We start from the raw sequence: 25,998 nt of genomic DNA on the forward strand, positions 1-25,998 counted from the left end.
ACAGAGGGCAGACAAGGCTCTTTGGGAGCGTGCTATGAAGTCAGAGATGGATTCTCTGCACAAAAATGGAACATGGAAGTTGGTGCATTTGCCTACAGGCAAGAAGGTTTTGCCATGCAAGTGGGTTTACAGGCTCAAAGTTGCACCTGATGCATAGCCAAGATACAAAGCCAGGTTAGTGGCTAAGGGCTTCAAGCAGGAATATGGTGTGGACTTTGATGAGATCTTCTCTCCAGTCGTCAAAATGACCACACTTAGAGCTGTATTAGCTTTGGTTGCTCATGATGATCTGGATTTGATTCAGATGGATGTGAAGACTGCTTTTCTTCACGGTGATCTCCATGAGGAGATATATATGCAACAGCCAGAGGGTTATGCAGTGAATGGAAAGGAGAAGCTTGTATGCAAGCTGAAAAAGAGTCTTTATGGGCTCAAACAGGCACCAAGGGAATGGTATCATAAATTTGATACATTCATGAAATCCCAGGATTTCAGGAGGAGTGACATAGATCACTGCTTATACACCAAGAAAGCTTTGGATGGCAGTCTATTGATCCTCATCTTGTATGTTGATTGCCGGGAAATCTCGTAAAGAGATGGATGCCTTGAAGAAGAGGCTGCATCAGACCTTTGATATGAAGGATTTGGGTGATGCAAATCACATTTTGGGTATGCGGATACTTCGGGATAGAAATCAGCATGTGTTGTATTTGTCTCAGAAGGAATACATTGGCAAAGTTTTGCAGAGGTTCAATATGGAGGGGGGGAAGAAGACTAGTACTCCTTTGCCTCCATATGTGAAACTCAGTGCTATGGACAGCCCACAGTCGGATAGTGACAGGGCTGATATGGCCAAGATTCCGTATGGTTCAGCTTGTGGCAGTCTCATGTATGCCATTGTTGCTACCAGGCCGGACATTGCATTTGCAGTGGGAGTGGTTACTAGATACATGGCCAACCCTGGCAAGAAGCATTGGGAAGTAGTGAAAGGTGTCATGAGATACCTGAAGGGCACACAGGATATGTGCATATGCTTTGGCAAACAGGATGCATTACTGCATGGTTACACGGATTCGGATTATGCCGGTCATCCAGATAACCGGAAGTCTACTACCGGTTATGTGTTTACATTCACAGGAGGTGCTGTGTCATGGATATCCAGGATGCAGAAGTGCACTGCCTTATCTACTACAGAGGCCGAGTATATTGCAGCCTCAGAGGCTTGCAAGGAGGCATTATGGCTATCTCGGTTAGTGGTTGATTTGGGTTATACAGGGGATATTCCATTGTTGCATTGTGATAGTCAGAGTGCCATCTAGTTGGCAAAGAATCCTGTCTTTCATGCAAAGACGAAGCATGTGGATGTGAAGTATCACTTCATTAGAGAGGTGATAGAGAACAAGGTGATTCAGCTTGTCAAGATTCATACGGATGACAACCCGGCTGATCTGTTGACAAAGAGTTTGCCTCCAGAGCGGTTTGCTCATTGCAGACACTTGTTGGGAATTGGATGAGGCCGGTTTCAGCCTTGATATGGCCTTGTATATTATCATGTACATGCTGATTTTTCTTTTCCTTCACTTAAGGGCACATTGCCTTTAAGTGGGAGGTTGTTGTGGTAAAGGCATTATGCCCACCCTTATAGTGTGTACAAGCCCATAAGTTTTATAGTACATCACCTGGAGATCATGCTCCGAGGTATTTTTGCCTCGCCATCGCCTATGTATCACATATTACACCCCCATCATGGTATTGGTTGGAGCTAGACAGATCTGCATTGCATTCTTGTATACCCTACGCATATAGGTTGCATACTGAGCCTCTAGCAGTAGTGCTCCATCCATCACACCCTCCCACTAGCTCAGCACTTTCATGGTTTATTTCATGTTCATTGTCCTCTTTTTTTTTTTTTGGACATCCAGAAGACATTGACAGTTGTACATTGATTTGTCTCATAGGTCGAGTTCGGCCTCTAGTAGATGTTAATACAACTTTCTTTCTTTCTTTCTTTCTTTCTTTCTCTAGCCATGGCTCTCTTGCGTACACACCCGCCATAGCTCTTGAGTCAATAGAGACGTGAGAGGGGGGCCCATCATCGTCCGCGTGGTGATGTGATAATAAATGCTCAAAACGGTTCTCTGACATAACTGTATCCTCCGGGGGTCCATTGGGCTGGCGGGCCTGCCATCGGCTCCGCTCCGCCCTAGAGGCGTGGCAGCGGTTCTGCCTCGGACCGGCAGCCTGTCACTTTCCTACTCCAGGATCCTTCAGGGCTGGGGCTTTGAATTCTGAGGGCTCAATGCCCCCCCTCTGCCTTGCTAAGGACATCATCTGACGCAAATGAAACACTGTCCAGGGAGGCCATAATTCTCCACTCTTTGCAAAATGGAGTCTCCCCGAAGGCATGGAAGAGAGATGACATGAGGAACAGCTTCCAGAGAGGTGATGCATATGCGAAGAGAGGGAATCCCGGCTGTTCAAGCTAGAACTGAGGCGGTTGTTGTCAGAATGCATAGCGGAAAGGAAGACAGCTGCTGTAGAGAGCAAAACGTAGATGAGAGAGGGAGAGAGAAGCTGTATAAAGTTTAAACTTGCTATATACACTGGAAAATCCCGGAAATGATACGAGACAAGTGTGGGGGGCTAGGGCCAATTTATATGGCCCTAGGCTGCTGGTCGGCCAGCCCAAAACAGGCTGACAGCAGCAATAGATGCTCACGACCAGCAATAAACACAGTTGGCCAGCATAAGCCCAGTGGGCCAGCACTGCAGAACAGGTTGGGTACCACCAGATCAGTCAACTAGCAGAAGATACAGTCGACAGCCCTCCCAGAGCCAGAGAAAATGGGAAAAAACTATGGAAAGTGAGGAAAAATGGGGGAACACCTAAAATGGCGGGCACACCCACAACATAGGCCTTGGTGTATGCTATACAAATAGGAGATGACTGCTAACACCCCCTCTCAGCTCTTGGATGTGGAACCAACCCTAGTGAGTTGGAGTGTTGCTGGAGCATAGCGTGAGGTAGAGACTTCGTGAAGAGGTCCGCCGCATTGTCCTCCGTCGAACAATAAACAAGCAAGACGGACTCGGTCCTTTGTTTCCCCTCCAGTGTGGTAGAAGAGTCCAAGATCTTTCGTACCTTGCAGATACCGCAAGATCCGCAATGCTGCGTCCCAATTAGTCTTGAAAGGCGTCTGCATGAACGAGCTCAATAGTCCCATGGGAAAGCTCAAGTTCAATCTGGTGTTCAGCAACCAAATCAATGAACCAACAAGCTTCCGATACAGAAAGGCATCAACCAGCTCGCAAGGATCATTCACTGTGGGTCCATCGGTGATGTGATAGACTTGTAGTTCTCCATCCCAAAGGCCTCAAGCAACTCATGAACATACCGCTGTTGAGAGACAAAGAACCCCCTGTGGGTCTGCCGAATCTCCAATCCCAAGAAGAAGTGGAGTAAGCCTAAGTCGGTCATCTCAAACTCCTTTGACAAGGCAGCCTTCATCGCTGCTATGTGCTCCACATGACCGCCAGTGAGAATGAGATCATCCACATAAAGGATAATCAATGTGACCAAGCCGCGTTATTGAAAAAGATACAAGTTAGGATCGGCAACTGATCTCTGAAATCTAGTTCGTAGAAAGAAGGAACCAATCTTCTGATTCCAAGCCCTGGGATCCTGCTTAAGACCATACAAGGCCTTCTGCAACCTGTAAACCATCCCCTTTGATCCTAGAACCTCAAAGCCTAGAGGTTGCTCAACGTACACCTCCTCCTACAAGTCACCATTAAGGGTCACGAACTCTATGCGATCTTCGAGGTCCGTCATCTATGGTCCACTCGGAGGGGAGCTCCATGACATCGGACTCCCGAAGGGTGTCTAATAACCACCCGGGTACTCGAACAAAACACGGAGCCTCCTGCTGTTGCGGGGGCTCATCTCCAGCCGCGGGCTTAACCTCTATAACTGACTGAGGCTGTCCAGCTGGAACAATGGACTGGGAATCATCATCAGACTCATCTGGGTCTCCAAGAAGTGGCGGCTCATCAACAGTGGAAGCTGGAACATGCTCATCAAAAAAGACATTTGTGCTTACAACAACCTCGTTCTGCTTCGGGTCATACGTGTATCCTTTGGAAAGAGAGTTATATCCCACAAATACAAGCTTTTGGGACTTTGAGTCAAGCTTCCCCCTTTGCTTCTTTGGAATGTGAACATAGGCATCGCTCCCAAACACAGAAATGGGAGACATCTGGTTTCCTGCCAAAATAAGCCTCAAATGGAGTCATCTTTGATACTGAAGTCGTCGGAGATCGGTTGAGGATATGGACAGTCGTAGCCATAGCCTCTCCCTAAAGTGGACGAGGAAGATCATGATGCTCCAACATCGTCCTCGCCATCTCCACCATAGTCCGGTTCTTACGCTCAACCACTCCATTCTGTCAAGGCGAACCTATATTGGCCAGCTCCCGCTTGATGCCATGTTCCACACAAAACTGCACAAATGCATTAGAAGAGAACTCTCCTCCTTTGTCAGCCCAAAGAGTCTTTATTTGCAATCGAGACTCTTTCTCCACCATCACATGCCACTCCTTGAACTGAGCAAAAGCTTGGTCCTTCTAGGAAAGGAAATATACCCATGTGAATCTGCTACAATCATAAACAAGCAGCATAAAGTACAAAGAACCTCCCAAGGATGGGGTCTACATAGGTCCACACAAATCAGTGTGTACCAACTCCAAAGGTTTTGAAGCCCGCCCCCCCAGTGTTGCTTACCACGGATGCAAGAACTACAGCGTCCTTGCCTGTTGCCAACATCTGGCAAGCCATCCACCATCTGGTCCCGGAAAGCCCGCCGCAGTGCACCCACATTCAAGTGGCCATAACGGAAGTGCCACAAGTCACTAATCTCAGTGCCTGTCAAAGAGGAGAGTGCTAAGAGTTTGTAGATACCGTTCTCCACTCCACCTTCCCATACAACCTGGCCTGTTTCTCTATCCCTTAGAGCAACAAAATGCTACTCAAACTCCACCCGGAAGCCAGTCTTGCAAACCTCATGGACCGACAATAGATGAAAACCAAGTGCGAAAACGTAAAGAACACGAGAGGAATACTTCCCCCCTTTGCCATCGGGAATAATCTCCATCCTCCCCTCACTATGAATCGGTATAGTGGGATTGTCGCCAATGAAAATGCAACCTGACTGTTGTTGAAGATCCTGTAAGAACTCACGGAAAGGAGTCATGTGCCTGGAAGAATCACTATCAAGAATCCACTCCCGAGTATCCTTGGCAGTGAAGCCAACTGCCTCCTCGCTTGAAGAAGATGAAGCATCTGGGTCCAAAATCTGCAAGTGCACAAAGGTAGGAGTTTTTGCAGCTGAAGCTGAAGAATCAGCACTCTTCCTGGTATTCCGCGTAGGACATTTTCTCCAATAGTGGCCTTTATCGCCACAATTGTTACAGGTCCGCTCGGCTTTCAGTTTCTCACGGTCTAAATTGGGCTTCTTCTCAAAAGACATCTCTGATGAAGACTTCCCTTTGCCCTTATTGTTGTTGTTGTTATGGCCTTTCGATCGCTGGCCAGTCAAGGCCTCAGAACCTCTGCCCTATGGAGGGTTCGTAAAACACTCTTCCTGTTCCAAGACCATAGGCACAAGCTCCTCCCATGTGATGGTGCTGAGCCTGCCATTGGTAATCAATAAGGAGTAAAATGTTGAGTACTGAGAAGGAAAATGAGACAACAACGTGATGGCCATGTTCTTTGAAGATATCTCTTTCCTAGCCTGAAGAACCTCCTGCCAAAGAGCCTGCAACTTGTTGATGTGCTTCCGCATCGTCGAAGACTATGCAGGATTCATCACCCGCATCTGCACTTCCAAGGAGATCCGCCTCATGGGTGATACCCTGTTATACAGAGAAGCCAAATGCTGCCAAATCCCTCTGGCCAGCGTAATATGCTTTATATGATTAATCACCTATTGTGTGCAATTAAGGAAGATGAAAGAACGAACACGGGCATTGACACGATCCCACAACTGTGCCTGAGCCTCCCGCTCTTTCCGAGTAGAGGGTAACAACTCCCTGTCCTCCAACTCCGGCCGTGGAACACCAACCACAATGAAATCAGCCGAGTCATAAGACTCCAAGATAGACTCCATCATTACCTTCCATATGCCGTAGCTATTCCCGTCCAACTGTTGATCCACCGGGAACGTGGGGAGAGTAGGGATCTTCACGTGCTTCTTAGCCATCTCAAGCAAGTCTGCCATCTCAAGGGTTCACAAGGGCTTGTGAAGGGAGTGTGGGTGGGAAAAAAAAATGAAGAAGAGGCTGCAAATATTATGCAAGGTGGCTGTCCAATGGTGATGGATGCCTTCTACTTGATCTCCAAGTCCCAAACAGCCCAATCAATCTCCAATCAGCACCACAAATTAGCAAACCCTCAAGGTCCCACTGTCTCCAGCTTCAAGCCACTTGGGGCTCTGATACCATGCGAGAATGCACAGCGGAAATGAAGACAACAGCTGTAGAGAGCAAAACGGAGATGGGAGAGGGAGAGAGATGCTGTATGAACTCGCTATATACATTGGAAAATCCCGGAAATGATACAAGACGAGTGTGGGGGGCCAAGGCCAATTTATATGGCCCCAGGCTGCGGGTTGGCCAGCCCAAAACAGGCCGACAGCAGCAATAGATGCTCACGACCAGCAATAAACACACATAAGCTCAGTCGGCCAGCACTGCAGAACAGGTTGGGCAGCATCAGATTAGTCGGCTAGCAGAAGATACAGCCGATAGCCCTTCCACAGCTAGAAAAAATGGGAAAAAACTATGGAAAGTGAGGAAAAATGGGGGAACACCTAAAATGGGCGGGCACACCCACAACAAAGGCCCTGGTGGATACTCTATATAGACAGGAGATGATGTTGGGGTAAAGGCATTATGCCCACCCTTATAGTGTGTACAAGCCCATAAGTTATAGTACATAGTACACTTAGTACTTTTAATGTACTAAGTGCACTATGTGTACTAGTGCAATATATATGTGTGATAGGGGAGTCACACACTCAATGCTATTGAGTTGACTTATCCCCACAACTCTCTCTCTCTCTCTCTCCCTTGCTTCTCTGTGTGTATGTCTCCCACATGAAAAACCTAACCCTAATTCTCTCTCTCATTCAACTGGTATCAGAGCTTGTAGTACTTCCATAGCTGGGTGCTGATTGGGTACTGCCATAGGTTGGTACCGTGCCGGTTGTGGCAAGGGTTTTGGGGAGATTGGGGGTACTGTAGCTTGACGCACTAGCACTAGTGCTGCCATAGGATGAGCCAGGGGCAGCAGCAGCTGTGCCATAGCCCGAACCAGTTGTAGAAGTGGTGCCATAGCCCGAGCCAGAGGTACCAGTGCGGGTACCATAGCTGCCCTCAGATCTCCCAGGCGCAGGTGGAGAAGAAGGCGAAGAGTCAACGTGTAACGCAGGGGTGTCAGCGCTGGGCGTTAGACGGCGTAGAGCTACCGGTCGGAGGCGGCGTCAACGAACGAACACGTGTCCCCGTGAAGCGAGCTCGTAGCGAACTACTAGGCGAAGGCGTAAAACCACGCCTACAAGCGAGCCGTCGAAGCGCAGGCGTGTTATCGCTGGGCGATTTCAACTGTCCCCGTGGGATCTTCTTCCCGACTCGGTTGGGCAGCGTCAACAGCCGTGCGAACGTACACTTTTGCTGCCATGGTCGGGGTTGCTTACTTCGCCGTTTCCCACTGCGCGAGCCTGCATCTCCAAGGATGGTGCGAACGTACACTTTTGCTGCCATGGTCGGGGTTGCTTACTTCGCCGTTTCCTCGCTAGACCCTGTTTTCTGATAAGCTGGACAAGGCTTTTGCAATCATCATTAGGGCTGGGAGAAGCCTTGTACGCCTACACGCTGCCCTGCAGTACTGGATGCAGCCGAGAGGCTGGGCGTAGAGGAGCACCAAATTCATCACCCCCCTTTTGCAACAGCATCAGATTTTTTGCAACAGCATCAACACAAAGAATTCAGCCTGCAAATCTCAGAGAAATTCAAAAATTAAGAGGTATTTGCCTTCAATTTTGGGAATTTCTTATCAATTCAATCAATTGAGCAGGTACAGGTGCCGAATTGCTCAATTTTGAGCAAAATTGGCAAAATTGGGTGACATTGGTCACAATCAGGATCAATTTGCAGGAAATTGGATGTCGAAATTTGGGGTTTTTGATGTATTTGTGCAATTGGGCATTCATACATGCTGTATGATGTGAGAAATCGCACATTTGGGCAAAATTGCACCAAATTGCAGTGCAAATCAAGGGGCTTTTGTGCTGATTAAGTTGATTTGCATGCAGGCACTCGCAATTGATGCTTTGGGCAATGTGTTGATGCCTGTCAAGCACTCAATGTGCCTGTAAATCAAGGGGCTTTTATGTACTGGATGTATATGTGGCCAGGGGGAAGCATCGCGAAGACTCTGGATGCCTTCATGTGCGTCAATGTACCATGTATGATCAGAAATTGATCTTAAATCAAGGGGCTTTTCAAGATTTTATGCTTGTTGAGCTCGGCGAAGCAGCAGGCAAGACTTTTATGCCTTGAATCCTCAGAAATCAGCTTGCAGTCAAGGGGCTTTTGCCCAATTTCTGTTCTGGACTGTTGTATGCAGTGTACGGGACTGTAAAAGTCTGATTTTCACTCATTTGGACAGCCAGGAGAGCATTTATTGCTACTGTACCTGCTGGTACAGATTTGGCACAGCTTTGTGCAAGTTTTGGCATGGCTGTACACTGATTTGAGTGAGGAAAAGGTTCAATTTCAGCTGCTGTACTTGCCGGTACAGGTTTGGTACATCACAGGCGAGCACTTAGTACTGCTGTACAGTACTTTGGAAGGGGAACAGAGCACATTTAAGGTGCTGTCCTAAATCTGCAGCAACCAGATTTTGGTGATTTCATCACATAAAGTGGGAGAAAAGTTGCATTTGTGCTTCCGCAGTGGGAGATAAAGCTTGGGAGAACAACTGTGAGCACTTTGTGTGCTTTTGGTGCAGTGTTCGCACATTTTGCAGGGAGTCAGGCATTGACAGGTTGCATATTGCTATGGCAACCACAGGTGAGAGCTCTTCATTGCTTCACATCAAGAAGCTTGAAGGCTCACATAACTATGATAGTTGGCAAACCCAGTGCTATAATGTGTTGCTCCAGAAGAAGCAGCACAAAGAAAGGGGTGTAAAGCCCGCTTCTCTTACTGCTGAAGAGTGGGAAGATATGGATGAGCTGGCAAGATCTACTATCATGTTGTCTGTGTCAGACTCTTTACTTTTCAGCATTCGTGAAGAGAAGACCGCTTGGGGAATGTGGCAGAGATTGTAGGACTTGTATGCCCAGCAAAGTGCCTCAAGCAAAGTGTATTGGTTGAAGAAACTCATAGGTCTTCAGATGAAGGAAGGGGCGTCTATGACAGCCCATCTAAATGAGTTTAATGGTATTGTCAGCCAAGTTATAAATCAAAAGTTGGCAATGGACGATGAGTTCAAAGCCACTTTTCTCTTATGCACTTTGCCAGAGAGTTGGGACACATTTAGGACAGCCACTAGCAATTCGAATGCTATGCTGTCATATGCAGATATTGAGGGTGCTCTTCTTCAAGAAGAGATGAACAGGAAAAACAACTCTGTTGGAAAGTCCAATGCAATGAATGCATGTGGGAGATCCCAGCAAAGGGGAAAAAGCCAAGAACGGGGAAGGAGCAAGTCTCGCTCCAAAAAGGATTTGGAATGCCATTATTGTGGCAAGAAGGGACACATCAAAAAGCAATGCTACAAATGGAAAAATGATCAAAAGGAAAAGGGAAAAGGCAAAGACAAAGACAAAGATGAAGCCAAAGATGTAAAGCCAAAGGGCAAAAGTGGAGTCAAGATTGAAGAAATCAATGTGTCACATGCAGGTGACAGTGAGGATGAGGTCCTATTCACGTCTTCACTTGATGCCCATTCACTTCTTACAGGAGATGGTCATGGTATGCACTCATGGATCATTGATTCAGGTGCCTCCTTTCATGTCACAGGTTGCAGAGACTTGTTTGTCAGGTATACTGCTGGCAATGAAGGAGTAGTTTATTTGGGTGATAACCATGCATGCAAGATTCTTGGCAGAGGTGATGTGAGGCTTGTGTTTTCAGATGGCTCACAGCTTATGCTCCATGATGTCAGGCATGTGCCTGAGATCAAGAAGAACCTGCTTTCTACTGGACAGCTTGATGATGCTGATTATGTTACCACATTTGGTCGTGGAAAGTGGAAGATTAGTAAGGGCTCACTGGTTGTTGCCAGAGGCTCTAAGGTGGACACTCTTTACTTCATGCATGCAGGTGTTTGTCACCATGCTAATGTAAATGCAACCGAGCTGCCGGAAATCTCTATGTGGCATAGCCGGTTGGGACACATGAGTGTCAAAGGAATGGAGCAATTGTCTCGTTTGGGTTACTTGCCTTCTCTAAAGTTTTCAAGTTTTCAGTTTTGTGAGCATTGTATATATGGTAGGCAACTACAGTGCCCCCACAAGAAAGCTCTTGGACAGAAAGATGCTCAGTTAGAGCTTGTGCATACAGATGTATGTGAGATGCCTCAGCTTTCTTTGGGAGGGGCAAAATATTTTGTGTCCTTTATTGATGCTGCCACACGCAAGGTGTGGGTATATCCTCTTCGTTTGAAGAGTGATACATTCTCAGTGTTTCAGAAGTTTGTTGCTCATGTTGAGAATCAAACTGGCAAAACATTGAAGGCTTTGCGTTCCGACAATGGTGGAGAGTATATGTCCAAACAGTTTCAGGACTTTTGTGATGCTAAAGGCATCAAGAGGGAGCTCTCTACTCCTTATGATCCTCCACAAAACGGGACAGCAGAGAGGATGAACAGGACTATTCAGGAGAAGGTCCGTTCGATGTTGTCACATGCTGCGTTACCTCATGGTTTTTGGGCTGAAGCTGTTATGACAGCCGTTCATCTTATAAACAGGTCACTTAACACGAGGCTTGGTGGGAAAGTGCCAGAGGAAGTATGGACAGGGAAGTCTCCGTCATACAAGCACTTGAGAGTGTTTGGTTGCGTTGCGTACGTGCACATACGCAGGGAAATGCGCACCAAACTTGATCCTAAGTCTCACAAATGCATATTCCTAGGATATGGTGACAGAGGTGAAATGGGGTATAGACTTTGGGATCCCGTGAATAGAAAGATTATACACAGTAATGATGTCATTTTTGATGAAACATGCATGTATAAGGAGCCTGCAAGGCAACAGGAGCCTGGCAGAGTCATCTTTGATGATGATGGACATCATGGACAACAACCAAGGGCTGTAAATCAGCCATTACAGCAGGAAAACCAGCCCTTAAATGGTGCTGAAAATGGTCCAAATGGACAGCCAGAGATGGCTGAAGATATCCCTATGGATATACCACAGTTAGAGGAGATACCGGGCATGATTTTTCAGCCTTATGGCATGGAACAGGAGCCACCAATAGGTGATATGCAGGCTGGACAGCAACCTGCAAATGATGGTCATTGGGTACGGAGGTCCACAAGACCCTCCAGACCCCCTGACAGGTTTGTTCCAGGGGTTGACTACTTGATGCTCACTGACTATGGGGAGCCCTCATGTTATAAGGAGGCTTTACAGAGGACAGACAAGGCTCTTTGGGAGCGTGCCATGAAGTCAGAGATGGATTCTCTGCACAAAAATGGAACATGGAAGTTGGTGCATTTACCTGCAGGCGAGAAGGTTTTGCCATGCAAATGGGTTTACAGGCTCAAAGTTGCACCAGATGCAAAGCCAAGATACAAAGCCAGGTTAGTGGCTAAGGTCTTCAAGCAGGAATATGGTGTGGACTCTGAGGAGATCTTCTCTCCAGTGGTCAAAATGACCACACTTAGAGCTGTGTTAGCTTTGGTTGCACATGATGATCTGGACTTGATTCAGATGGATGTGAAGACTGCTTTTCTCCACGGTGATCTCCATGAGGAGATATATATGCAACAGCCAGAGGGTTATGCAGTGAATGGAAAGGAGAAGCTTGTATGCAAGCTGAAAAAGAGTCTTTATGGGCTCAAACAGGCACCAAGGGAATGGTATCATAAATTTGATACATTCATGAAATCCCAGAATTTCAGGAGAAGTGACATAGATCACTGCTTATACACCAAGAAAGCTTTGGATGGCAGTCTATTGATCCTCATCTTGTATGTTGATGATATGTTGATTGCCGGGAAATCTCGTAAGGAGATGGATGCCTTGAAGAAGAGGCTGCATCAAACCTTTGATATGAAGGATTTGGGTGATGCAAATCACATCTTGGGTATGCGGATACTTCGGGACAGAAATCAGCATGTGTTGTATTTGTCTCAAAAGGAATACATTGGCAAAGTTTTGCAGAGGTTCAATATGGACGGGGGGAAGAAGACTAGTACTCCTTTGCCTCCATATGTGAAACTCAGTGCTATGGACAGCCCACAGTTAGATAGTGGCAGGGCTGATATGGCCAAGATTCCGTATGCTTCAGCTTGTGGCAGTCTCATGTATGCCATGGTTGCTACTAGGCCGGACATTGCATTTGCAGTGGGAGTGGTTTCTAGATACATGGCCAACCCTGGCAAGAAGCATTGGGAAGCAGTGAAAGGTGTCATGAGATACCTGAAGGACACACAGGATATGTGCATATGCTTTGGCAAACAGGATGCATTAGTGCATGGTTACACGGATTCGGATTATGCCGGTTATCCAGATAACCGGAAGTCTACGTATGTGTTTACATTCACAGGAGGTGCTGTGTCATGGATATCCAGGATGCAGAAGTGCACTGCCTTATCTACTACAGAGGCCGAGTATATTGCAGCCACAGAGGCTTGCAAGGAGGCATTATGGCTATCTCGGTTAGTGGTTGATTTGGGTTATACAGGGGATATTCCATTGTTGCATTGTGACAGACAGAGTGGCATCCAGTTGGCAAAGAACCCTGTCTTTCATGCAAAGACGAAGCATGTGGATGTGAAGTATCACTTCATCAGAGAGGTGATAGAGAACAAGCAAATTCAGCTTGTTAAGATTCATACGGATGACAACCCGGCTGATCTGTTGACAAAGAGTTTGCCTCCGGAGCGGTTTGCTCATTGCAGACACTTGATGGGCATTGGATGAGGCCAGTTTCAGCCTTGATATGGCCTTGTATATTATCATGTACATGCTGATTTTTCTTTTCCTTTACTTAAGGGCACTTTGCCTTTAAGTGGGAGGTTGTTGGGGTAAAGCCATTATGCCCACCTTTATAGTGTGTACAAGCCCATAAGTTATAGTACATAGTACACTTAGTACTTTTAATGTACTAAGTGCACTATGTGTACTAGTGCAATATACATGTGTGATAGGGGAGTCACACACTCAATGCTATTGAGTTGACTTATCCCCACAACTCTCTCTCTCTCTCTCCCTTGCTTCTCTGTGTGTATGTCTCCCGCATGAAAAACCTAACCCTAATTCTCTCTCTCATTCAGATGACTACTAACAGTTGTTGGGGGAGGGATTCTATTACTCTCCCGATAACTCAATCATTGAGAGTAGTGGAAAGTACTCCTTCCTGAGGCCAGGAAAGGAAATTGTGACCGGGAAGTGTGAGACACCTGCGAGGGGGTCGGCGTGCTGCCACTTTGCAAAGAAGGCTTGGTCCATTCACAATGCGACGGGGCTCAATTGCATGACCCTATCTGATCATGTTTGATTCACCTACAGCATTGGAATCCGATGCTGTAGGTGAATCAAACTCCATCCGATAATATCTCCTCCCAAGAGGATGAATATCAATGATCTTTCCCAACTTGCCAATGAGGCCAGCCTGCAGAAGATCTTTAAGCTGTCCGCACGCTTGGTGGCTACCCAAAATCTTGCAAATCAAGGTGGAGGCCTCTAGGGAGGTGATGGTTGATGTGAAGTGCTGGAGGTCCACTTCAGAAAAGGATGGGCAAGGGATGGCGGTCTTGGTCGGGGATGACGGAGCGGCTGCCATGGAGTCCTCCTGACGGGGAAAGACCAGAGGAGCCAAAAGCTTGCCAAAAGAACAAAAAAACCCCAGCGCAAGAACTTGAAGGGAAGGGAGAGCTAACGGGCGGGCAAGGAAAATGGAGGAGCAAGAGGAGGAGGAAGGGTGGTGCATAGTAGGGGGCTTCGACGGAAGAGGAGGGTTGGTGGAGAGGGACGAGGAGGAGGCTGGGGCACAGAGGCTGGCAGACGGGGAGGTGGGAGAGGCAAGGGTGGCAGGGGAGAGCCCAAGGGCGGGCAGGGCAGGCGGGAGAGACAGCGGGCGCAAAGGAGGGCAGCGAGTGCAGAGGCTGGCGCCCCTAGATTGCGTAGGGAGGGGGGGCGACCAAGCAAGGGCGGCGCTGGGGGGAGGGTGACAGGTTTGTGCTGTGCACGCGCCGGGGCGAAAGGGGGGGGGGTCAGCTCGGAGATGCGTACTTCTTGTGATGTCGTGGAATCTTTTCCTTTTATAAGACGGCTCTTCATGTGGAAACTGTGCAGCTGAGGACAAGTGCAATGCAAGTGGGGGAGAATGTGACACATCTTCCCCCATACAGACAGCAGAAAGGCTTTAGTTCAGGTGCGTAGAACAAGCGGGCAGGTTTTCCAATAGCCGCGTGTGCCATCTGGCAGTCCGCCGAGCCACAAGGCAATCGGCTACTGGTGCAAGTTGTGGGTTGTCCTATGGAGCTTCCTGACATCAATAAAACAAGCCGACGAGCAATGATGATGCACATATATACACGCATGGGATTTTGGTCAAAATCATCTGCATTTCTCAGTGTTGGGCTTCACTGAGCGTTGCCCTGTAGGAAGTGCTAACCAGGAGTATTCAGTAGGACACAAGGCTGTAGTTGACATTTTGACTCAGTCATATCTCCTTTGTTTTCAGGAATTCAATTGTAAACTATTTCTTGTGCATAATACATAACAATAGTTTTAGGACTCTTGTGTGCGCTCTGAATGTTGATTCTGCTGTACTTACTCTCAAAACCTAGCACATGGGCACAAGTGTTCTACATATATAGCCTGTACGTAGGTGAGTGGTGTCACAATAGTTTTAGGACTCTTGTGTGTGTTCTGAATGTTGATTCCGCTGTACTTACTCCCAAAACCTAGCACATGGGCACAAGTGTTCTACATATAAAGCCTATACGTAGGTGAGTGGTGTCACATAATTGCTTTTGTTTTGTCGTAATTGTACTGATTCTCCAATCAGGCTGGTTATATATAAGGTCCCTACCCATGGGGAGGGGAAGGCATCACCACTGCTTGTGAAGCTTGGATGGGCAATCTTACACATCCAAGCCTTGGCCCGTCACAACGGTTGCAACGGGCGGGGATCTATCTGTATCCAGCCGTATTTTTAGTCTTTGCTTTACTCTGGCATGAGATTGCTTCATCAACTTGAAATGATGTGTATTTTAGGAGAAACTTTTGGTTACTGAGGGCTCATCAGACGTGTGTTTATGTCTACAACGGTCAAACAATCAACAAATCATATCGTCTTTGCCACGGAGGTGTACAACAGCATCAAACATTTCTAGAAGTTTTCAGCAGCTATCTGGTAGAAGCTTCCAACCGGCTGAACACATTCTACATGCTAATGGTGCATTTGCCAAAGGGCCTCATGGCCAGGTGTTGCAAAGGTTACCGATCCACATGGCAAGGCTATGGAGAAGCTTTTCAAGTGAATCGATGAAGAAAAGTGGTCAGTGTATAATCAATTTTATGGGTTTGATTTCAATAGGCTGTTTGTCATTTTTAGTTTGCAAGCTTATTTGCTAGCTCTTTGCTTGTTAATGGTTTCTCCAGGTTTCGAAAAGTTCTATCCCAAAAGGGCAAAAGGAATGCCAAAGGGTCATGATGCTGGCAAAGGCAAGCCTAAGCATGGTAGGTTTGAGTTCATCCTTTACACATAACCCCCATCTATGATTTTTTTTAATGAGTAGATCAGGCTGGAATGATATCTTTCTTGAAGGTTTCAGTGATGCTTGTATTTATGGCCCAATAATTTGATGCCTTGCAGTGAAGTCCGAGGATCAACCAAGCTCCAGTGATTTGGCAGAAAAGCACCCCTTAATGACGTATTTTGCAGTGGCTATTGCTGCTATAGCCGTGCTTGGCACGCGGTCATTCCCTCTAGATGATGCCCAAGAGGTCATGCTTAAGCCCATGCCAACACCTATGCCCACACCCATGTGCACGCGCATGCACATGCACAATTGAGATACATACGTACGTATGTACATACGATGCTTGCATGCTACACATGCACTTGCACACGTGAGATACACACATGAGATAGTCATACATCCGTGCACACCCACATACATACCTACATAAATACATACATATATATGTGCATGCTTTGTCTGACAATTCTTTTGGTGTATTGGTTGCAGATCAGCTATCAAGAATTCAAAATAAAGCTGCTTGAGCCAGGACTAGTTGATCATATTGAAGTTGTGAATAGGGGCATGGCAAAAATTTTTGTGAAGACTTCACCTGCACAACAAGCAACAAGTCATGGACAACAACACTCCACCAGCTCAAGTAGCAGTCAGTACAAGTACTTTTTTAACATTGGAAGTGTAGAGTCTTTCGAGCGCAAACTTGAAGAAGCTCAAGAAGCACTGGGCATTCATCCACATGGCTATGTGCCAACTGTATTTGTGAATCATGTGAGCTGGCTACATGAGTTGATGAGATTCACCCCGGCAATCCTTCTTTTTGCTGCAATTTTCTTTCTGCCCCGCATAATACAGAACAGATTCGGCACAAACAAGGGCAAAGGAGGGCTAGGAGGCATGGGAGGATTCTTCAGTTTTGGCAAGGCAAGAGTGACTAAGCTTAACAAGGACACCAAAGATAAGGTCTTCTTCAAAGATGTTGCTGGATGTGACGAAGCAAAGTTGGAAATTATGGAGTTTGTGCATTTTTTGCAAAACCCCAAAAAGTATGAAGATTTGGGTGCCAAGATACCAAGGGGAGCTCTTCTGGTGGGTCCTCCAGGTGCTGGGAAGACTCTTCTTGCTAAGGCAATGGCTGGAGAAGCTGGTGTACCCTTCTTATCCATGTGTGGATCTGATTTCATTGAGATGTTTGTGGGCGTGGGTCCTTCCAGAGTTCGGGATTTATTTGCGCAGGCTAGAGAAGAGGCTCCTAGTATTGTTTTTATTGATGAGATTGATGCCATAGGTCGTGCCAGGGGTCGAGGGGGATTTGTTGGTGGAAATGATGAAAGAGAGAGTACATTGAACCAGCTCTTAGTGGAAATGGATGGGTTTGCCACTACCTCAGGGGTGGTGGTACTTGCTGGCACCAACAGACCAGATGTACTGGATAAAGCATTACTAAGGCCCGGCCGATTTGATAGGCAAATCACCATTGATCATCCAGACTTGAATGGAAGAGAACAAATATTCCAAATTTATCTGGCAAAGCTAAAACTTGATAAGGAGGCTTCGTATTATTCACAACGATTGGCAGCTCTTACACCGGGCTTTGCTGGTGCTGATATTGCAAATGTTTGCAATGAAGCAGCACTCATTGCAGCTAGAAATGAACAAAAAGGAGTATGCATGGAAAGCTTTGAAGCAGCCATTGATAGGATTATAGGTGGGCTTGAAAAGAAGCACAAGGTCTCTCTCTCTCTCTCTCTCTCTCTCTCTCTCTCTCTCTCCCCATGCATTTTCTTCTCCATGTGTTGGGCCATTTTGGCCTTTCATGATCTGTTTCTTCCTCTCCTTAACCATAGTGGTATAGCATCTTGGATAATTTGCCTTGATTCTAAACATATGTATGCACTTTTATATGGGCATCTGCAAGTTTGCATTTACACATACAGTGACAAATTATTGAATTTTATGAAAAGAAACTGAGTGTTCTCCTTGAGAATTTTGGAGATGGGTAAAAATTTAGGCTGCAACTTATGCCCACTTAGCTCAATATGTCAGCCTGCACATCCTCATAGGCCTTTGCTTCTGGGACACAAGAATTTCCATCACAGGCATGCACCTATTTGTACCCTAGTGCGTCCTACTTGTTTGTACACTCAATTGTTTCGTACATTTATTGGTTAGGGCTCACAAAGGCATGCACATGAACTTAGTAGACATGGTACATGCATTTGAGGCCTGATGCATGTGACAAGTAAGCTTCTGCCTGAGAGGTCCTTTTCCAATGAAAATTGAAATTCCACTCACACTTTTTGTGTAAGCTCAAGCTCAGCAAGACGTAGTCTGTTTTGGCAGGCAAGTTTTTGCTTCCTCACTTGCATCTTCTTCTCATTTTCATCATTTAGTATCAAAGTTAGGTCAGTATCGCTTTCATTTTGCTAAACATGCTCTTGCATAAGACTAAAAATCTTATTAGTGATATGTCGACTCTTAATCCATGCATAAATGCATGGTCTTATTTTTTTTTCCCCACTAGAAGCATTGGTGTTCCCCATGGAGATTCGCTTGGGGCTGAGAACACACCCAGCAGGAAGCTAAGGCAGATAAGCACTCGTTGCAAAGTGGAAAAGCTGAGTGTTACATGCATCAGTCCCCTCAGATGCATGTGCCAAGACAATTGAGGACATGTATAAGGTTTAAAGGTAGCGTAAGAGATATAGGGTTTAGTGGACATGTATAAGGTAGTGCAAGAGATATAGGGTGTAGTGGACCCTAAGTTAGGTTTTGCATACACTGGATGTCTTGCAATACAACAAGCAAATACACCGGATAGCGGTGGGGGCTCTTGAGACTATGTTCTTGTGTACTTCTCTACCTCGCGACCCTCATCTCGGTTTTCGGTATTGTTTTCATGCATCTCTACTATCATTAAACGCTTCCGCATCAAGTGCATGTAAGAGAGAGAGAGAGAGAGAGAGAGAGAGAGAGAGAGAGAGAGAGAGAGGCACATGCACCACGTTAGCATGAGGTCTTGACTCTTCAGATCTCTAGACCACTTCACGACTAGTCTACCACCACACGTGTTTCATACCACTGTAGTACTTAGGTTACATGTGAGAGAGGGAATGTGCAGGTACAGAATGAAAAAGCACACATACATGTCAACCACACAAAACCATGACTATATCTTGATAAGATTAAAGTTCCACTTACATAAAAGAAAGGGCCTATATGTGTTTAGTCCTTACTAATAATAAGATTAAAAGATATCATGACAAGTGGCATCTGATCTAACGGCAGTCATGTTATAAACTGCAAACCATAGTCTATATGTGACACTTTATTTGCTAGGGGAAATTTCACCTAACTAATACTAATGCCTACAGTCTAATACACATTTCTAGTAACATATCTATCACAATCCCCCTAGTAACATCATATCACAAACTGTATCAAGCTTAAAGCTTTGTGAAAAGCTTTAAACTTATCTTTGGGAAGCCTTTTGTGAAGATGTTTGCCACGTTGTCTTGAGTTGGACAGTAGATGATGTTGATGACACCTGCAAGAATTGTGTCTCTTACATAATAATAAAGAACCTCTTGTCCTTCACTCTCACATTTCAGTTCAGCACAGCTCCATTGGGACAGGTCTCCACACAGACTCGTTATACCTTTACGAGGGAGAGTGACACCGTGTACACGGATGAGATATACAGACGCTTATGTGCTGAGGAGCCGGGACGGCCATTAGATGAGCTCACTCATATATTGATAGAGACGCTTCATGCTGCAGCATCAGAGGCATATCCCCATAGTCAGTCTACACGGAGACGATTTGGGAACATGCCCCAGAACAGCTGGTATGATGAGGAGTGCAGAGAGATGAGGATCAGATTAGAGAGAGAGGTGCTCATGGGTGTTACCACTCACAGACAGTCACGGATTACGTTCTGGCGCCTAGTGCGACAGAAGAAGAGGGCTTATCTTGCTCAGTTAGAGAGGGATTTGTATCAGTTATTTATGAGTCAGGACTCAGGCGAGGCATGGAGACTATTCCATGAGCATTCACCATCACCAGCCATTACCTCCACAGAGATTTGGGGTGAGTATGCAGCATCCCTGTACACAGCACCAGGACAGCCGTCCCTGCCAGACCCATTGGAGCCATGCCCAGAGACATGTGCTTTCTTTACTGCTGAGATGGTAAGGAAAGCTATTGACAGGATGAGGACTGGGAGAGCATATGATCATGATGGTTTGGTAGCAGAGCACTTTATTCATGCCAGAGATATGCTTGCAGAGCTTATTGCTATGATGTTTAACCAAGCCATGTGTGAGGGTTTTCTTGAGACTTGGAATATGTCCACGATTGTGCCTATCTTCAAGTTAGGGGATCCCATGCTTCCTGGGAATTATCATACCATCATGATTGGTCACACATTGGCTAGATTATATGCATCTATTCTTGAGCAGGAGTTGAGTAGATGGGCAGAGAGAGAGAGGGCATACGTGCATCAGGGCAGGCAGGGTTCAGGAGAGGTTTCTCCACTCTTGACCATATCTTGACACTCAGAGTTATTGAGGAGGGCAGATCATATGGCAGGAGGATTTATTGTTGCTTTGTAGATTTCCGCAAAGCTTTTGACACAGTACCGAGAGCTAGACTGATGCGCAGACTACAAGAGATGGGAGTGCCCGCAGAGCTGATTTGGGGAATCATGGCTTTATACAGGACAGTTGTGGGGCAGGTACGTACTACTCAGGGTATATCTGAGATGGTTCACTCCACTATTTGGGGTGAAACAAGGCTGCCCCCTTTCTCCCACCTTATTTGGGATGTATGTGGATGAGGTTTCGGACTATGTAGAGCGGGAGGGTGACAGAGGAGCACAGCTAGCAGGGACATGGATTCCGCTGTTATTGTATGCTGATGATATTGTGTTGATCTCAGATTCTCCAGAGGGGATGCAGCGTCATTTGGATGCATTGCACACGTTTGCATAGGACAATGGATTGTCTATTAACCTTGGTAAAACCAAGGTGATGGTGTTTAACACCACAGCACAGTGGGTTAGGAGGTCAGCACCCACCTTTACATATGGTCAGGAGACAGTGGAGTATACAGATGCATATACTTACCTTGGTGTGGTTTTTAGTGGCCCACTATTTTCCTTGAGGAGAGCAGTGGAGACCAGATTGACCAGAGCTTATGCAGCATTGGGGAGACTAGAGAGGATGTGTTCGCAGGTTCAGTTTCAGGAACCTCGAACAAAGCTCTGGCTCTTTGACACTTTGGTCACTTCAGCCATGTTGTATGAAGCGGAGATATGGGGACCCTCAGTGGATCACCACAGTTGAGCCGGTAGCACTGATGGATGGAGATGTATGGAGAGACCCTTGGTTTCTATGATTTCTCGGATGATTAGGGCTAAGGCCTCCGTACCACATGATATTATCCGTGTAGAGATGGCCGCCCCCCCGTTGGTAGTAGAGGCACTCACTCGATCAGTCTCCTTTATACATAGCACTTGGGCTCTCCCTAGAGACAGATATGCTCGCTTAGCTGTTAAGTCTTCACGACAGTTGGCATCACAGGGAGACGGATCATGTTGGTATGCACAGATGACAGCTTGGTTCCAACTGCATGGCTTTAGTATGGACTGGCTATCTCCATTTCAGTACTCCCTGGATGCACCCTCCCTCTCTCTCACACGGGCAGAGATTACCAGACTTATCAGGCAGGACTTGACTCAGCTGGACACTAGGAGGACATGGATACAGCCGACACACGAGCTTGGTACGAAGATGGTTTTCTATAGAGATCATCTTCTCCAGCTCACGGAGGATGGGTTTGTGATTAGACCTAGCTACATGGATACTCATCTTTCTCATGGGTACGGTGTGCTATTGGTCAGATGCGCACATCCTCACACCAGCTAGAGTTTGAGACTGGCAGATTCAGAGGAGTACCAGCTGAGGCTAGGATTTGTCAGTTGTGCCAGATGGAGCCAGAGACAGAGTTACATTACATATGTCACTGTCTAGTATATTATGAGATACGAGGCCGTTTTCACTGCCTGTTCAGAGAGGGTTTCGGACCACTTTCCAGAGTCATGAGATACCAGGATCAGAGATGCCTCGGATTATACTTGTTGGAGCTACGTAGACATAGAGAGGGTCTCTTGAGAGGGAGGGGATCAGAGAGGGAGAGACACCTACAGAGGCAGATTATAGACTTCTTTGGACCAGAGATTGAGCAGTCAGGCCAGCAGGCATTGCAGCTAGCCCCAGAGTATAGCCGCACCAGAGGTACACTGATTGATTGGGCTATAGAGCTGGGGCGGTCCAGGCGCCCCAAGATGAGAGGCTCATCTTGACACCGGCGGAGACTACAACAGAGGATCAGGACCATACTAGCACGGCATGGGAGACGTTCAGTCAGAGTACTCACCATGGAGGACATTGAGGATATCCGCCATCGACTGATGAGAGACATCTTTGGATAGTGATGTATATGATGCTTACCTTTATTGCTGGAGTTTTCCTTCCGAGATGCTATCCATTAGGAGCTCCTAGTACCTTACTTTTCCTCATAGTTGTTGTTTCAGTTTCAGTTAGTTGTTTTAGCTTTTCTTACACAGACATTATATCACACCAATTGTTGTAACCTTTTTGGTCTCATAGGTCATTTTGGCCTTTTGAGGACGTTAATATATCATTTCATTTCATTTCTCTCTCTCTCTCTCTCTCTCTCTCTCTCTCTCTCTCCCTGGACAGTTTTGTATCACCCTCGTGAGATAGCTATGTTTATGTTTTCTTTCTGTTTTTTTTTCTATTCCATGATGAGATATGCCATGGACATTATTGTAATTTGTATCACTTTGGTCTCATAGGCCCATTGGGTCTTTAGTAGACGCTTAATATATCTTTCTTTTTTTTCTTTCTTTCTCTCCCTCTCTCTTTTCTAACACTCCACCATGATGATGACATTTCATCCTCCATAGCTCCATGTGTGATCTCTTGTGATATCCATTAATTACCGACATGGCTTGGGCATCATGAGAATCCCACCTTCTTTGATCTAGAGTAAGTGCTTGTGGACTAGTTGCCGCAACCACTTGAGCAACAGTCCTAGGAGTCGTGGGTGGTTCTGCCAATGGATGACGAGGTTCATCACCAGAGATGATTTCCCACAACTTCTTGGATACCAAAATGCTTTTGGCCTTATTTATACCTTTATGTTAGTGAGCATGAAGCAATCCACTTTATTTTTTAATACATTAGGTAGAGATATAGAGAGAATATGTAGAGTTGACACCAGATTGGGTCTTAATCTACCCATTTAAGGGCCCCCTCCCGCAAGCAAGAGTATTTGCTTTATTGCTTTTGAGAACTTTTACAATGTATAGAGAATATGTAGAGTTGACACCAGATTGGGTCTTAATCTACCCATTTAAGGGCCCCATCCCGCAAGCAAGAGTATTTGCTTTATTGCTTTGGAGAACTTTTACAATGTAGAAAACTTAGGGTGGTTGATTGAGGAGTGCCAAACATAAGGACAAGGTAGACCAAACATTGACTGAACCATCAAGTGGACTGAAGACAACTTTGAAGCCACTATGCATACCCAGATCCACTAGGTAGATGAACGAGCACATGGAGTTCATGTGTGAACAATGGAGAACAATGGCAGACCTATCTTATGCCCAAAGAAAAGGTAGTTCAGTAGTATTCCATTCGTAGCAGATCTTTTTTGGTTAGCATAAGTTTGAGCTCGATCCTGAGCCTTCATTGGACTCTCCCTGGCAATGTTAAGCATCTCTTGTGTATCTTGCAAGAAATCTCTTGCTTGCCAATCATGGATCTTACCCAATTCTAAAGCAATTGGTGATTGAGGTTGAAAACCGTACATAAGCGTAAAAGGACTAAAGTGTGTTGGTGAATGCTTATTGCTATTGTACACGAATTCAAGTTGTGGAAGGTACCTTTCCCATTCCGACCGCCTTTTTGAAACAAAGGCCGGTGGCATGTCTCCAAAATTTGATTAGTACTCTTAGTTTGACCATCACTCTCTGGATGATTAGAGGAAGACATACTTAACCTATTTTCAATTTAGTGAAGTCTGCTCGCAAAAATTTGATTAGTACTCTTAGTTTGACCATCACTCTCTGGATGATTAGAGGAAGACATACTTAACCTATTTTCAATTTAGTGAAGTCTGCTCGCAAAAATCCTGCAGGGAACTTAGGAATGCGATCACTTACTATCTCTTCAGGCAAACCATAAAGCTTGTATAACTGTTTTACGCATAAGCAGCCAGTTCATGACTCTTAGTTGTAGTCCGTGTGGGGAGATCTTGTTCAGCAGTCTATCCATGACAACCTAGATAGCATCATGTTGATTGGTTAGAGGTAACCTAATGATAAAATCCATGGGGATACTTTGCCATTTGGCCTCTGGTATCTTGAGAGGATGAAGTAAACCACCCTACCTAAGGCGACTAGCATTATTGTCACATGCACAGATGTGGACATACTTAACCCTCTATATTAGCTACTAGGATTTAGGAGCCTTTTTAGGCATTAACTGTTTATGGAATTTTTGGGTGTTTTGCTGTCCAAGGATCTGCCCGACAGCAGTCGGGTACACAGGTAGTTTCATGAGCCTATAAATAGGCTAGAGCAGTTTATTTTGTGGTCATATGATCCCTTATAGGTGGGACAAGTCATAGGCATAGATTTTACCTTTTGGAGGCCATGATTGGCTAGGATCTATGTACATCTTGATAGATATATACAGAAAACAATGTTTCAGCAACGTCTCTCTCTCTCTCTCTCTCTCTCTCTCTCTTCATCTTTGTGTTTTGCACAGTTCTTAAGACAGGTAGTTCCTCCGCATGTTACATTGGTATCAGGGCCTTGGTGGAAGTCCTAGAGGTGCTGAATCGATGCAGATTTGGAAAACAAAGGTGGCTGTTTTTGGTCCAGACAGGAAAACGCAGCCAAGTGGTTTTTCAACATCAGGTATCCTAGTGGTGCGAGAATGAGGGCAGCCACGAGGTATAGAGCCCCCCGGTGGGTATCATGGGGTATGAAGGCCCCATATGCTGAGCCCGGCAGCCATGGTACAAGGATGAAGGAATCTAACTCTTAGCCTAAGAAAGGTACAAGGGGGTTGCAAGTTTCCAAGAAGGGATCTAACTCTTAGCCTAAGAAAGGTACAAGGCTTCAGCCCAAGGAGGGGACAAGAAGAACAGGTGCAGGTAGAATAGAGCATTAGAGATTGGAGTAGGAGGTTTTCAAGACAAGATCCAAGTGGTCAAGAGTGCCTCAAGTTTTGGAAGTAGGATGCCAAGGATGGAGTCCACATGTAGTAAAGGGGTGATGTCAATCATCCAAGATCAGTTGGATTCTCGTCATCAAGCTTAGCAGGAGGGGATGTCACATGCACAGTTGTGGACACACTTAACCCTCTATTTTAGCTAGGATTTAGGAGCCTTTTTAGGCATTAAACAGTGTGTTTAGTTGTTTTTTTGTCCAAGGACCTGGCCGACAACAGTCGAGTAGTACAGGTAGGGACAATTCCATGAGCCTATAAGTAGGCTAGAGTAGTTCATTGTGTAGTCATCTGATCCCTCATAGGTGAGACATGTCATAGGCACATGTCACCTTTTTGAGGCCATGATTGGCTAGGATCTATGTACACCTTGATACATATATACAGAAAACATTGTTTCAACAACAGCTCTCTCTCTCTCCTCTCTATTCATTTTTGCATTTTTCATAGTTCTTAAGACAGATAGTTCTTCTGCATGTCATAGTTATTCACTTGCTAGTGGTTACACGTCTTAACATAATCCTCCACATAGGACCGCATCTCTGCCCAATAGAAATATCTCTTGATTAATGCAAGAGTTCTTTAAATGTCAGGTCCCTTGCACTTGGAACATCATGACACTCGAAGAGAATTCTTTTTCACAAATCAACGTCCACTGAAACCGGCCTTCAAAAATCT

General features: G+C 45.9%; 1 protein-coding gene across 4 annotated transcripts in view; it reads left to right on the plus strand.

Moving 5' to 3' along the window:
- Window positions 1–25,998, plus strand: part of LOC147633576 (ATP-dependent zinc metalloprotease FTSH 8, mitochondrial-like) — a 72,266-nt gene that overhangs the window by 4,797 nt on the left and 41,471 nt on the right. For 2 of the 4 annotated variants that reach the window (XM_086806694.1, XM_086806690.1), the window contains exons 2-5: window positions 15,513–15,795; window positions 15,900–15,977; window positions 16,114–16,244; window positions 16,490–17,728. In XM_086806694.1, the coding sequence (XP_086662820.1) occupies window positions 15,513–15,795; window positions 15,900–15,977; window positions 16,114–16,244; window positions 16,490–17,728 (1,731 nt within the window). Of the gene's footprint in view, window positions 1–15,303; window positions 15,796–15,899; window positions 15,978–16,113; window positions 16,245–16,489; window positions 17,729–25,998 lie in introns of all 4 variants that reach the window. The other 2 variants (XM_086806692.1, XM_086806691.1) reach the window with 2 other exon arrangements.

Source organism: Cibotium barometz, chromosome 12 (assembly GCF_041138505.1).
Source record: "Cibotium barometz isolate CiBa-2024 chromosome 12, ASM4113850v1, whole genome shotgun sequence".
NCBI lineage: Eukaryota > Viridiplantae > Streptophyta > Polypodiopsida > Cyatheales > Cibotiaceae > Cibotium > Cibotium barometz.